We start from the raw sequence: 15,371 nt of genomic DNA, 5'->3' as shown, positions 1-15,371 counted from the left end.
CAACATTTTTAATGAAGTCCAACTTTATTCGTAATTAGAGAAATGCACATTAAAACCGCCACGTGATCCTACTACAGATCCTATAAAATTTCAGAACTGGCTGACCAGGATGCAGAGCTTTGTGAAAGGATCACCAGGAAGGTTAGGGCAGGGATTTCATTCGGAGGAGAAAGAGCCAATACTGATTTGAGAGAGAACGTTGGGAGCTTCTGGGTAACGGACAATGTTCCATTTCTTGACTTGTGTGGTAGTTACAGTTCCTCACTTAAAAAAAAAAAAAATGGGAGAGAAAGAGGGAGGGAGGGTATTTCAGAATGGCTGTTAGGTAGCCAGGATGGTGGTACTCCATGGCCGTCAAGAGATTCTGGCTTCACCATCCTATCTCTGGCTTCCCTCCAGGTCCAAGTAAGGTCAGGGGATGTAGTTTTTCATCTGAGCACATTGCTCACCCAAGGATGTTCATTGCTGACCCAAGAATGTTCATTGCTGACCTGCCCAGCAGGAGGGGGCGAATGGGTCTTGGGGAAGATCTAGCCAGGCGATTCTCATCACAAGTCACGCTTTACTTGGAAGGAGTCATGGGGTGGATAGTTGATTAGGGCAGGGCTTGTTCAAGCTTAGCATCAAGGACCCCAGGGTAATGTGGGAGTGTTCTGTCGGCACGCAGGAAAAGGATTGTTTTCATCACACACACACAGAGAAAAAACCCCAAAGTGTTTCTGAATGCTATCCCTCCCCCCATATTAAGCAGGGATTCCATGTAACGATTGGTTGGAAGTACTTGGCTTGTAAGACAGAGGCTTTTTGGTACGATGGGAGGAAATGACACTGGGAAGATACAGAAGGATTTTTATACCTGCGGTAAAGATTTCTAGGGAAAGGAGCTGCAGTTACCAAGAACAGACAGACGTACCGGTTCCCAGGTTCCCAGAGCATGGGTCTTTCCTAAGTTTTCTCCTCTCTTCTTCAAAAACATATTACTATTCATCTGGCGTTTTAATTTTATCCAGGCTATAAAAGCTGTACATGTTTTATGTGACAATTTGGAAAATACAGGAAAGAATAAACAATGAGTAAAACCTACCATTCCTTATATTACCCAGAAATACCCAAAACGTGTCTAATCTTCCACTGTGTAGAATTCTGGTTTTTTTCATACAAGTATATGTGTGTGTTTATATAAGATGTTTGGTTTTGTTTTTATAAAGCTTGAGTTATACTGTACACGTGGTTTTAACAATCTGCTTTTTTCCCTTAGAAATCTCACGTGGTATATCTCTAGGTCAACAAATGCAGATCTGCATTGTTTACAGTTGGCCATTAATTGTACATGATGCATAGCATCTCATCAGATAGGACTAACATGATTTAAAATAACCCAGCCCTATTTGTTGGATATTAGAATTACCTCCTGATTTTCTGTCCTTAAAATAAAACTGAGTGTTTATGATGGATTACTCCAACTTGATTAAAATAGACATTTTGTAAAACTTTCCATGTTAATGTGTCATGTTCAGATTTATGTGTGTGTGTGTGTTTAGATGGAAATATGGAGATATAATCTTTCTTTTAAAACCATTGCTTTCTGAAATCTCTGATGATAACCCTTTACAAAAAGGATAACAAAAACATTGTATACCCTTATACTGAAATTCAATATTCTTAAAATAATAACAATGGAATTTGAGTGATAGCAATAAGTCAACAAGTATGTGATAAGAGAATATTTCACAAAGGTTGCATATATCTAGTAAGAAGGTAATTAATTCATTTTTTATTTTCAATTTTGGAGTATTTAAGGATAGCTGCTAAACAAAAAGGGAATTTAAAGTGTATTGGATGATCAAAACTGAATGCAAAAACATTTAAAAAGATAACCATATATCCTTTCATTTTTATTAAATTTTCACTCCCCGCCATCCTCCCTAGCTCACCTTGGGTGATCTTATTCTACCACAAGGAAAGAGAAAATAGGCACTCCCCTTTACCAAAATATTTAATTTGTCTGTGTTTTGAGTCAAAAGCCAAAAGCTATGGCTTGGTAAATGGTCCTAGAAAACTTAATACAAAAAACTCTGAGTCTTAACTTTAAAAATCAAAATAAACCCCAAAACCAACAGAACAAACCAAAAAACCCTCTAGACCAAATGGAAATTTTTGTGGAATATGTTGCCTGAAATTAATCATATAAAATTCAATATTTAGGAATAGCAGGCTTCAAAACTTCAGTATGTAACTGATAGCGTATGTTCAAACCCTGAAACAGAGATTTACACGTTATCCCTTAAATGCTCATAGAGACCAGATTTTAAAATAGAGCTAGTTCTGCGTTGTTGTTCATTGAAGATCACTTGAAAATCTCGAGTTATGTGCACAAAAGGAAAATTATTTCAATTGGGATTTCAGTCTTTCAAAGCAAGATGACATGTTTATTTTGAGTTACCTGTGTGGACACCATGAGCTTCTGGGCTCCTGAAACCTTCCCATGACTATTAAAATACCGGCACAATGCTCTGGGTACTCAGGCAGGCACTCAGTAACAGCATTTACTGATTGGAAACATGTTGCCTATTTCACAAGAACCAGTAAGTCCTATGCCGGGGCCAGAGTCAGAAAACCTCTCCTGGTCGGTATGATAAAAACTGATCAGATGTTATATATGTACAGCACATGATATATGCATGGTCATTATAACTCAAATCGGTTAGTCGTACCGGTTCACGATTCACAGCGTATAGTCAACATGCTTACTAAATAAAGGCACGAGATGGGAATAAATGTTTAAAATAACTTGAAGTTTTCATTGAATCAGAAGTAGTGTTATTTTCAAGGAAACGATTTCTCTGGAATGCCAGTATCTGCATGCTACCTCTGCTTCCCAGAAATAATTATCTGTTTGTTCATTTGCTGAAATATAGTTACGTGTGGGCAATTATAGCTATCACTTACTTTAATTGCCATCCTTTTACAGATGCGAACACAGACTTCGATCTTTTTTTGTATATTTAATTATTCCCTGGACTTGTGGTTATTTATCATTAGATTAGAGAACAGTTTTTAGTGCTAGAACGTTGTAGTTATAGCAAACAAAATATCGTGAATCTAAAGATGTTTAGTGGGGAAATAAAGATGTGACAAATTCTATCTAGGCCATTTTTATGTTCAGTATGATTTTCTTTCTTGCTGCTTGATGACTACACATTTTATGGCTGGGCCTCAGAAAAAATGACAATTAAAGAATACAGTCATTACATTTGATTTTCCATTTACCATTCTCTGAAGATTGTCTTTCTTTATTTGTGCTGTGTTTATCCTCGGTGCATTGTAAGGATAATCTATGGTGATAAAGTACTGGGTGAGGCCATTTACCAGACCAGAAGCTCTGCATTCTTTACATAGACTCCAAGGCCACATTGAACCTAGTGCTATGGTAGCAGCAAACCACATCGACTCTGGGAACTTTGGAGAGTGGCTTTTTTCACTCATGCTCAAGAAAGATCCAGACCCCTAGCGAAGGAGCCCTTGGTTAGAATCCATGAAATGTATTCAAATATAGGTTTTACAACCTCATCTTTTTTATAGGAACTGTATAGATTCTTTGGAATTCGTACTGCTTTCTGATTCAGAGCCAAACTGCCAGGGGAAGCAAGTCTTCACTTGACAATCTAGAATCTGGTGCAATTATCTATTTTGAGCAGCAGAACGTAGGTTTGTCAAGAAAGCAAGCTCCTCAGGCATTCAGAAAGCCCTGCTCCACTCCTCCGTTTCATTAAAGATACTTTGAAGTCATATTGAATAATCTCTAATTTGGACTTCATTTAATTCAGTTTCCTCCACTGTAGTTGAGAAGTCGGGTTGAAAATGGCGGATGGAACTGCTGACTCTGCCATTTCCTAGCAGTGTCGCGTGGCTCCTCTCTGCCTGAGCTCGGACCCAGGGCTGATGCACGCTAACTCCATGACCCTGAGAAAATGACTTAACCTCTCCAATTCTCAGTTTTCTCAGCTTAAAAATGGGGACAATCAAAAGACCTGCCCTGTGGGATTGTTATGAGGATTTAGTATCAATACGATGATGCTAGCTAAAATTAGCGCTCAATAAATATTACCTATACACAGATATCATAAAAGGCTTAGATATTTTAGAGCTAGAAGATCCCTGAGGATTTATCCAATAAAAACTAGAATTATGTACATGACATAGATGAGGTATAAGGCAGTGAATTAATTCCTCCAAGACCACACAGGCTATAATACTAGAATCAATGCCTTATAACTTGTTTACACATAGACCCAAGTACCCACGTGTGTATAGTCAAACACGCAGGTCATTTTGATGGTCTACACTGGTGTTCAGACATTATGATTCGGAGCCTCTGGCATGAATGGAAGTCGGGGTATGTGGGTAGAGTTCAAGGGAAGGGAAGCACACTGTTGCTGCCGCAGAAAGAGTACATGCAAGGAGGGGCGTAGAACTGTGTTAGCTGGGAATTATCGCCCCAGAGTCTGGTCTGGGAGAGGGCTGTGCCCTGAGAAAACTAGAGCAGGTTTATAAGTGTGCGTGAGAAATGGTTCTGTGATGGAGACCCCACTTCCGATGGAAGTCAACAAATAAGGGGCTTCAGATGAACCTTGAATGCGCCCCCAGCACCAATCAGGGGTCTTCAACCCCGTGGGAAAGCACAGTGGGATTCTCTACCCCAAGGCTCTGGGGTTCTTCTGATGCCTCTGTGTAACAATGTCCCTTAGCTACATGAGGGACACATGTTCAAGAATTTACAGGTGAAATAATATAATTTCTGTAATTTTTTAAAAAGATAATGAGAAGTAGATGAAACAAGACTGAAATACTGAAAATCCTGAAGCTTGGTGATGGGTCCGTGGAGTTTCACTCCATATTCTCTTTGCTTTTATATGTACATGAAATTTCTGTAATAAAGTCTTGAGATATTTGTTGTCTTGATAGATAAGATGGGTTAATTATTGTAGTTTTATGTGCACTTCTTGGAATACTTAATGAAAATAAACTTGTTTATTAGTTAGTGGTCACTTAAAGTCTCTCATTTTCTGTACAGAGCCTTTGCCCGTATTTTAAAATATGAGTAGGTCCTTTATTTTGACTTGTAGGATGTTTTAAGAATAATAGAGCCTTTTATTTGGTGTATTTAAATGTTCTATGTTGTTCTTTTTTAATTTGCATTTTACTTTTTTGATATTTTTAAAGTGTATTTATTTTAAAGGTTCGAATAGAAGTATTGATACATTTTCTTTTCCTTCATGGCTTGTGTCTTTGGTGCCATTTTTAGATCATTTGCCTTTAAAAAGTACTGCTTCTAATATGGCAACAAAATAAAAGGTTTTGCTGGCCAAAAAAAGAAACCCTGCCTTTTCTAATTTCCTTTGCACCTTCAGTGCTTCCAGCTATTCCTTTGCGCCTCCGGGTTCACACTCCCATGCGTATTCGCTATAACCGGGCTTTCTTACCTCCCTGCTATGACCTTCAGGGTCAGTGCTACCCCAGAGTCATCTTCCCCTGAAGCCCCCTCACCTCCTGCATCACCAGGAGGAAATGACATTCCCAGAATTTCTTCAGTGCCCCTTTCTTCTCTGTCACTCTCTCTCTGTCACCACCCAGCCTTCCATCCCCACCCCCGACACTGACTCTATCTGTCCTGACCCTTCTTTAGTTGACAGGTAAGAGATGCCTTTGCACCCACCACTTTGGTACCCTGGTGCCACAGCCCTTCTCAGAAATCTACAGTGCTACCCATTGCCTTCAAATATCGCCAGATTCTGTGAAGTGTTAGGTGACGCCTTTAATTTCTGGACTACACCCTCCAGGTCCCCTACTTCGGCCATCTTACAGGCCACCCCCAGGACGTGGAGACATCTCGTGTTCCATGTTACGATGCGTCAGCGCTTCCGTTCCCTTGGCCAGGCTGACCTTCCTCAACCTTGCTCACCTTTCAAAATCCTCCCCATCCTGGAAGGTCCACAGCCTTTGGCATCTCCACCATCACCCTTCCTCTAATCCCTCACCCAGAGTGAATCCCTGCTTTCTCCAGATCCATCTCAACTCCACCTGTGCCCTGTGGAACCCTTAAGTCATTCTGTTGTGTATCCTGCTTAAGAAGCATTTCCGTGAAGATTTGAGATCCTCGGAGGCAGACCTTTTCTTGAGTCTTGGCACATTTCCCAGTGCCTTATTCAGAGGGTGACCTAGATATTTCCTAACTTTATTTAGTTGACACTGTGTAGAGCAGTTCATGCTAATGACTTGGCTCTGAGTTTGGATCCGCACTAAGCTGACTTTCTGTTCTGATTCAGCGAGCAATCTTCTAATTGATCATTTAGTTTTAAAAAATGGATCACAGCACTCTTCTCCTTCCCCAGGTTCCTAGTCTCTGTAAGACGTCCAGTGAACCGGATTCTCTAGCAGCAGACATTTGTCTTGCTTGTCAATGGGCCCTTCATCCCCCTCTCACATGAATCCCAAACTCTTAGCTTTGCCCTGCTACCTGGACATACATTTTATTGTGACTGTGCTTATCTAGTTGCCTGGATCACCTGTGTGTGATCTTGGATTTCCACCCACCCTTCCTCTGTATTGATTCCGATCACTCTAACGCTCACTGCTTGATTGGAACCTTCCCGACACCTGCTACCCGGGTCTCGATACAGTATTCCCCTGGGCAACTTTAGACATTGCTGTTACTTTTGACCAAGACCCAGTCCCCCCATGACCACCCATCCGTATGTCTATCACTTCCTAGATACTGGCTCTCTCCTGCCCAGTCTCAACGAACTAACCCCTCCACGCCAAGGTATTTGTATATATATCAAGATCAACTGGGAAGACTTCTTATGTGTTAACAGGATGCTGTGGACTTCTCAGCAGAAGTAACTCTCTAACTGGAAAACTATGAGTGATTTTCTAATGACGTTTAAATCAGGAATCATGTACGTGTTTAATCAGTTATACCATACTGGCTAATTATGATCTCAGAGGAGAGGAGCAACCACTTCAGAATCTAACGTTGTCTAGGTTGAGCTTTCATTGGACAGTTGTTACTTTTCAGTCCATTCATTTTTATCAGTAAGTCACCTGATTTGATCCCTCTCTCAGAGTGCTTCTCAGCCAGGGATGATTTTGCCTCCCAGGGGATATTTGGCAATGTCTGGGGACAGTTTTGGTTGCCACAGCTAAGTAGGAGATGCACAGGACAGACCCCCAGCATAGAATTACACAGCCCAAAACGTCAGCCAGGCTGACGATGAAAAACCCTGCTTGGGTCACGAGGGATAATTACTATAACCTTTTGGAGCCTCGAGGGCACTTCTGTATCGTGGGAGATATAAGTTGCCTCAGACCCGCCACTGAGCCTATAGGGTTGGTTATGTATTGGTCTGTTGTGATCGGGCAGCTACCCTGACCTTTTCCGCGTGGAATTTCACCCAATCTCCTCCTTTCCTTTGGGTGTAGAATGAACGATAGTCAATACAATTCATCTGACACGTAGACTTGATGGTGTCTTATCTGTCTTCCATCCCTTCTCAGCCACCCTGCTACCCCACAAATGGGAAGCAAACTGCCACCATAGGGACCCCTTTACCCTTCGTTGCCCACAGGCTTCTCTTTCCCCATCAGTGTTTCATCAGACTGTTTTCAGCCTCTAGAAAAGTTTTCCTTCTCCCCTCCAGTACTTCTTTGCCCTCGTCTGTGCTATTATGACATATTTCTTCGTGATCATTTCAGCTTTTTTTGTCAGTACATTTCCTCTTTGATTAGATGGAACTCCAGCAATACCTGGTATTACCATGCTACCTTGGGAAATTTATTTTTCAATGAGTGTTTACTGACCTTCATTTCAATCCGTGAAATGTCACCATTTTAATTTGTTCAGTAAGTACACGACTTACTTTATTTGGGGAAAGAACACACAACGGCTATTTTGTGTTGACCTCCATAGGTTTACCTGAAGACGATGGATTCTCCAGGTTGTCTGGGAGTGGGACCTCCTCCCTTCAGAGACATAGAGAGAGTCACACCACTCAGGTAATGACCCCTCAATGCTTACCTTTGCTACGGTAATTGATGTTAAATGCCTACAAGAGATTCACGAAGGTGTGACCAAGAGTGTTTGTCCTTATTGGACTAGGGAACACAGTTATTTTCAACTCTGCCGTAAGTTTCTTCACCTCAACATTCTCTTTCCCTTTGTATCAGCTGACTGCTCTCTATTTTCTGCTGGTTTCACAAAAAGAAGAACATTCAAAACAAATAAAAATTAACAGATGGTTTCATATGAACTGTTCTGACATAATTTATGTAGTGGCACTTTAAAGTCACTGTCAGGTGAAGGGCATATCGCATCTGCTGAATGGCATTAGTATTTCCTGCATTGGACCTCAGCTGAAATAGGAAGGCTGTAAGTGAGGACAACATGGAAAGAAAATGCTTGAAGTCCCTGTGGTTTCATGGCCATTATCTCTCAGTTTCCACCTCAAATTCCATGTAATCCAAATTCATTTGTAAACTATCATATGATCAGAACACTGCAAACTCAAAATGAGATTGCAGTTCACAGAGCTGCTCTGATGTGCTTCAGTAATTTCACGTGCATGCGCAACGTGTTTGGCCTCAGAAAGTTTGCCAAAATAACGAGGATTATCACTTTAAAATAAACTCTAGTGTTTGTAGAAAGAATAAAGGATTCATATCAATAGTTCAGTGTCCTTTTTATGTTGAGTTTTAAAATACTGCCTTCAATAAGTATCTTCAAAAAGTATGACTTTGCTGTGAAGGTGGTACACAACCAACAATGTATCAAAGATTTTATTATCAATATGTTAAAGATTATTGCTTTAGCAGCAAGATTATTTTTTATGAAGTTACAGCACAACTTTTGCTTTGTCAAATATCTACATTAAAATCGTTTAAAAACTCAGTCAAGTATTCAGATGTTTTCAGGAAACCAATTATCCAGCCAAAGATCTTTTTTCATCTGAACATTTGACATTATATAGGCACGGTTATATTATCAGCTGAGATTTTTAAAATAACACTGATGAGCTAGTGGGGAAAATCAATAATTTAATCTTAAGAATAAATCTTACGGTAGACAATACGCTGAAATCACTTACACTGATATATAGGCATTGAAATAGAAAAAAATTGCTGATTGCTTGCAATAATAGATTGTCCTAATCTCCCCTCCGTTCCTTAGAGATGCATTTACTTTACCTTGTAAGCATTACAGCTGCTTTATCTATGATAATTCACGGGAGAACCTGCTTGTAAAGAACATTGGCTTGATTTTTATTATAGGACTGGCTCCTATACGTTAGAGCACAGTGATAGATACATCCTTTCCAGGGCTCCCACTACAATGTGGTTCATAGAGAAAAGGGTTAATTTTGAAAGAAGGTGCATAAAATAGGCATCTCTGGAACTTTCCCTCTGATCTTTCATGGATTTGGCTAAGATGCAAAGAGAGATGGGAAAGACCACCGGGAATAATTTTCCATTCCCAGTTTTCAATGAGGGCTTGTTTTCAAATGCAAACAATCTCCAGTTATCTCACAGTGCATATTTTCAAGGAAATGGAAAACCAGGCTCATTTTCTTCCATGCCTGGTGTGGGCATTCTCCTGGCAGGACACACGTGTCAGTGTTGGGGACCTATAACAGTTATGTGGGACTATGCCTTGAATGGCCACACATCTCTCAGCATAAATGCTTCTTGTATGACATTTATATCGGAAATATGGACACATACAGGCATATTGAATTCTAGACTTTCTAGTAATGCTACTAAATAAGAATTCTATAAAATCAGCCCTGAACTGATTGGGAATGTAGCAATAAAATTAAATGTTGACTAAAAATTGAATTCCTATTTGAGGATGTCTATATTTTAATTAGCATCATCAGTGATTTTAATGAAATCCCTTTAAGGAAGATAAAATGTCTGGGTGTTACTGTAGATAAAGAAAACAAGAAATAGATTTAGTAATTTGCCAGAGGTCATAGGGAAAATGCAGTGTCCGCAGTTTGAATGGATGTCAAGATCCTATGTCTTGTTTGAGAGTGAGCTTACCATGACATTAAAAGCAATGGAGGAGTCATCCAACTTTTACATAGAATTTAAAGAAGTTTTGGTCAAGGTGAAAATCTTAAGGAGCTGTAGTGGACATTTGTGGTTTGTGTTCTTACCTGCTGGCCACATATTTAAGTTTCTGGCCTACCACCATGATAATATAAGGAGAGAGATTTCACCTTCCTCCCTTCCTTTGAGAGCTGGATAAATGCATGTGAGATGGGCTCTGTCTATCCACCATGGGTTATGGGTTATGAGAGACATACGATGGAAGGGACGAGGATAGATGTCGCCATGGGGGTGTCGTCTGGCCACAGTGGCTCCCTCCAGTGGCCAAAGATGTTAACCTGTGTCTGTGACCGCCGGTCACCGCGTTCACCTTGGGTGCAGCCCACGTGCCAAACCTGTCCTTAACTTCACGTCCAATTATTTGCTTTCCAATAAATCTTCTACCTGTTAGAGTTAGCTTCTGTTGCTTGCAAAGAAGAATTTTGACTGACACACTAATCTGATTTTATTGTTATTATCTATAAAAGTTACTTTGTATCAAAGGGGTAAAATTTTATTTTTTATTCTCTATTTTTTTAAATTGAAGTATAGTCGATTTACAATGTTATGCTAATTTCTGCTGTACAGGAAAGTGACTCAGCTATTCATATATATACATTCCTTTTTCAGATTCTTTTCCATTAATGTTTATCACAGGATACTGATATAGTTCCCTGTGCTCTACAGGAGGACCTTGTTGTTTATCCATTCTAAATGTAATAGTTTGCATCTACTAACCCCAAACTCCCAGTCCATCCCCCTCTCTCTCCGCCCCTCCCCACTGGCCACGGCAAGTCTGTTTTCTATATCTGTGAGTCTCTTTCTGTTTTGTAGATAGGTTCACTTGTGCCATAGTTTAGATTCCACATAGAAGTGATGTCATACGGTATTTGTCTTTCTCTGTCTGACTTACTTCACGTAGTATGACAATCTCTAGTTGCATCCATGCTGCTGCAAATGGCATTATTTTGTCCTTTTTCATGGCTGAGTAATATTCCATTGTATACATGTACCACATCTTTATCCATTCATCTTTCAAGTTTTACACAGAGTGTGCATTATTCTTAATGTAGATGTAAACAATTTTCTAATAGGGGTAGCACCTCCATAAATAGCTTCTTTTCTCAAGGTACAGAATATAGAAAATGTAGTTTATGTTCTATTCCATTGTATTTTTAAAATTAATTTGCAAACTGTAAGGACTTTATGTCAAAGTAGTAAAAATCAATTTAGCTTAAAATATTTGGAACTAGTAAAACCTGAGACACTAGCCGGATCGAGTATGCGGCTGTGATCATTTATGCTCCTTATGTAGAAGGCTTGGTAGGTCCAGGCTGTGAACCAAGGCGAACTATTCATGTCCTTCTGCTCCCCAGGGCACTGGTAAACCAGCAGTGAAGGTGTGACATCGTGGAATCCCACATCCTAGTCCTGAAGGGGGGCTTTGTGGCATTTCCCAGTTCTCAAAACTGGAATCGCAGAGGTTGAAGAAGCCACTTCATGTTGGTTTTTGAATTAGACAGCGTTTATAAAAATACCATGCCATTTATCTACTTGCCATTTTGTAACATGTGAAATCATTTTTTTTAAGTTTATACCATGTGGCATGATGCAGTCCCTTAGAGGTAAGTCAGCGGGGAGAGACTCAGCACTGAATGAAATACTGAGGACACACCCACCAGCCTAGAGGGACTTATTCGTGTTTGTGCTGAGACTGCAATGCTGACTCAGGGGGCCAGGTAACCTGACACAGGGAGCCCACGGATTATAAATAGAGCGAAAGCCTGAGCAGAGCAGAAGAGGGCAGGCCTGGAGGCAGGAGGGCAGCAGAGAGGATGGATGAAATAAAGCGCTCAGTGCTTGCCCTCGGCATAAAATCGCTATTTACACATCTGTTTAGGGGTCCACACTTGACATTGAAAAATGACATTACTTTTTATTTGAGCATAGTTAATTTGTATTTACATTCTCATTTTAACTTTACCAGATTTCACTTCCTGACATTTTATTCCTCTCATCTATCTGTTCTGCCCAGTAATATTGTGTGGTTTACAATCTTCGATCTTCGATGTGGGCATTTATTGTATTTCTTGCCAAACTTTTTTTTAATATTCTTTGGCTTTTTAAAAGAGCACTAAAAGTTGTTCTTCATATCTGTAATATTCAACTATTCAATGTAAGAAATCGTGGATGGTTTCTGATAAAATAGTGGCAATCCAGGGCCTGAGAGCTTAATAAATATCTACTCCCTTCTGTCACAGCCGCCAATGGAAGCCCTAACAGAATCAATATGCAGTCGATCCACACCAAGAAGCGAATTGTTATGTGGTTTGTTTTACTGAACCATCAAAGGAGCCTTTTTGTAATGTCACATATCAAAGAAATGAAGAGTTTGCAGAGCACTCAATAAACCCAATGCCTTCTTTCTATATTCATTTTATTTGTCACATGGACTGCTTGAACTATATTGTGGCATGGAAAAGAAACAGTGTGTTAGATAAAATAACAAAATGTAGACACTTTTCCTTTAATGTTAAGGGGGTAATTCTAAAACACATGATGGGGGATAGAAATTAGATAACCATTTCCAAAGGAAATATGTGTATTTCACTTGTAAGCTACAAACCGAAGGAGATCTATCATAGAAAGCTCTTCACACAGCTGAGGTTTCGGGAAATCCGTATGCACCACTCATGACTTCCATATTATGGGCAAGCAATGAAGGCAGTAAATTAATTTTATGGTTAAGAGTTAAATGGCCGTGTTTTCAACAGGAAAGGGACATGTCCTGTATAGATATATAGAAGCTTGGAAAATAACACGGACAAATCCTATAGTTTGTATTTTTTCCTTCATAGAATGGCACCATATGTGTATCCTAAATGTACTTAAATGCAGAATGTTTTTCCAGTGACGACAATGACTATTATCAATGAGGAAAAATCAATTTTAAGAAATATGAAAGGAACGAGAACGCAGAATTGTGACTACGTGCTTTTTGCTTGTTTTGTTGAAGTATACGTGGTGACTATGTTTTTAAAAAGGAGAAGGGTCTTGTGATATCTCTGCAGGCTGAGGTCAGGGGAGCACTCCAGGTGGGGAAGGAGCAAAGACCCTGGACAGGAGCCGGCCTGGATCGCAAGATGGCCAGCGTGGCTGGAATGGAGTAACTCCATTCTGCAATATGGCTAGATGTTTCCTTGAAGCGCAGTAGAAATTACCATTAGCTATAAGTGTTAATTCTAGAAAAAGGGAACTTTTAAGTTATAAACGACAGCGAGAGGCTAAATGTAAAATCCCAGTTATGACTGTATTACCTTGTCTTTCTTCAAAACCGTTAACCAGGTTTGCCTTTTTTTATAAGTGGAAAATATAAGACAAATAGCTCTGTTCCTGCTCCAGATACAGAGAACTGGAAGATTGATACCTGGGAACCTGGGCCCCAGAGTTTCTGACTTATTAAGTATACTACTCTGTACACTAATGGGGCCTGACAACTTTGAAAGAAAAATTTAGGCTAAAGGAACAGAAAGTTTTCCATGGTGCTGAAATGTAATCTAGCCAACCCTGGTAAAGGAATTTATTTTATGACCTTAGTAGACCTCCAAGACCTGATTTTTCTCTGATTTCTATGATTACACTATTATTTGAAACTGTCATTCCTGACAGAGTCAGAAATAGGTTCTAAAACAGGTGAACTATGATATTGGGAAGAAGTGTCATAAAGTCAATGACATAAAAAGCCTAGATTTTGAAGCCCAAGTGGATTTAAATTAATTGTATACACTTGCAGGTGATTTTTAATATCTATTTTGGGAAAGGAGCCTTGATTAAAAAGATCTGCTCTTGTATGTTGCCTACTTTGGCAGAATCTTGTCTATTTTCCTTTCTAATGCTTCCTGACATCTCTTTTCCTTTCTCTATTTTCTCTAGCATTTGTACCCACATGATTTGCAATGACTCTGTCTTAAAGACACAGTCATTGACCCCTAGGCACCACCCCTGGCAGACACAGTGCCCACCAAATCCATTTCTTTGGAAGTGCCTAGCTAGACTACGTTTCCCAGCATGCTTGTGATTGGGAGTGGTCATGTGACTGAGATACAGCCAATGGAGCAGGAGTACTGATGTGAGCTCCCTCCAGCCTTGGCCCATGCAAACCTCCCTTGGACTGTGAGTGCTTTATGCCCTTTCCCATCCAGAAGCTGGATACACAATACTCCAAGACCCAGGAAGATGCAGAGTACCATTGTGACAACGTGGAGGTCATCCATCCACTGATCAGAAACACCCATTTTAGCCTTAACGTGAACAAGCTAAAATGGGTGGATTTTGTGTCAATCCACTGGTATTTGTGGTTTGTCAGTTACAGCATCTTGGGTAATGTAAACTGGTACCCTTCCTCATTTATTTGGCCTAATATTTTAGGTGTTGCTACTGAGCATTATTTATAGCCCTTAGTTCACTAAGTTTAGCCTCCATTATTATTTAGCAATCTTTATTCTTTAAGGTGGTAAAAATCATGCCTGTTCATGTCTTCTGATGATAGGATTATTGGAATGTTGCTTATCAGACATTTTAATACAAAATAATGATCACTGGTGCTCCCACCAAGTCATACATATGTAAAAGCAAAGCTTGTAATTCTTAACAACTGGTCGCACAGAAATCCCTCCAAATCAATAGACTTTATTTTACTCAGGGACAAAGTGAGACCCCTATAATAACCTGGGCATCCTGGAGAAATGGTCTAATACTCTTAGGACCTATTTGTGCATTTAATGATTAGAAGGAATTGTCTCTCTTATCTCTCATTCTCAAGCGGGTGGCTCTAACTGGTAACTAAACTTTGGAGGGAGACTCAAGGTTGAGGACAGAGAAGATGTTTCCCCCATGCTAAACTATGCCCCTTTCTTAAATATAGTTGATTTTTAAAATCCATTTGGATTGGGCTAATAGTTTTATTAGCATTCAGTTTCACGAAGTGGTTTTCCTCATTCTTATTTAATTATATTTAATACCATAACACAGATTGTGATTGTTTCCGGAAATAAGTATTTTGAGAAATGAATAAGTTAACAGGTAAACTGTGCCCTACAAAGCAATGCAAGTGAAGATACTGGCCATTTGGACAGTGGGGTTAAGTATCCTTGGACTTGGACCCACCATCCTCTGGAGGCTGTGGAGTGCTTATCTGCCGTGGTCGTGCCCCTTGCTTTCCTCAC

The 15,371-nt window shown here is 39.9% G+C and overlaps 1 protein-coding gene across 1 annotated transcript in view; it reads left to right on the top strand.

Moving 5' to 3' along the window:
* The window catches only part of MYO16 (myosin XVI), a 401,807-nt gene that overhangs the window by 375,299 nt on the left and 11,137 nt on the right, over positions 1 to 15,371 (top strand). The window contains exon 33 of the mRNA XM_022576783.3: positions 7,970 to 8,055. Coding sequence (XP_022432491.1) covers positions 7,970 to 8,055 — 86 coding nt within the window. The remainder of the gene's footprint in view (positions 1 to 7,969; positions 8,056 to 15,371) is intronic.

The sequence above is a fragment of the Delphinapterus leucas genome, chromosome 18 (assembly GCF_059928025.1).
Source record: "Delphinapterus leucas isolate spDelLeu-1000000601 "Yukka" chromosome 18, BTC_Dleu_Yukka2, whole genome shotgun sequence".
Taxonomy (NCBI): domain Eukaryota; kingdom Metazoa; phylum Chordata; class Mammalia; order Artiodactyla; family Monodontidae; genus Delphinapterus; species Delphinapterus leucas.
The sequence above is the reverse complement of the archived record's forward strand: the minus strand, read 5'-3'. Positions and strand labels throughout refer to the sequence as shown.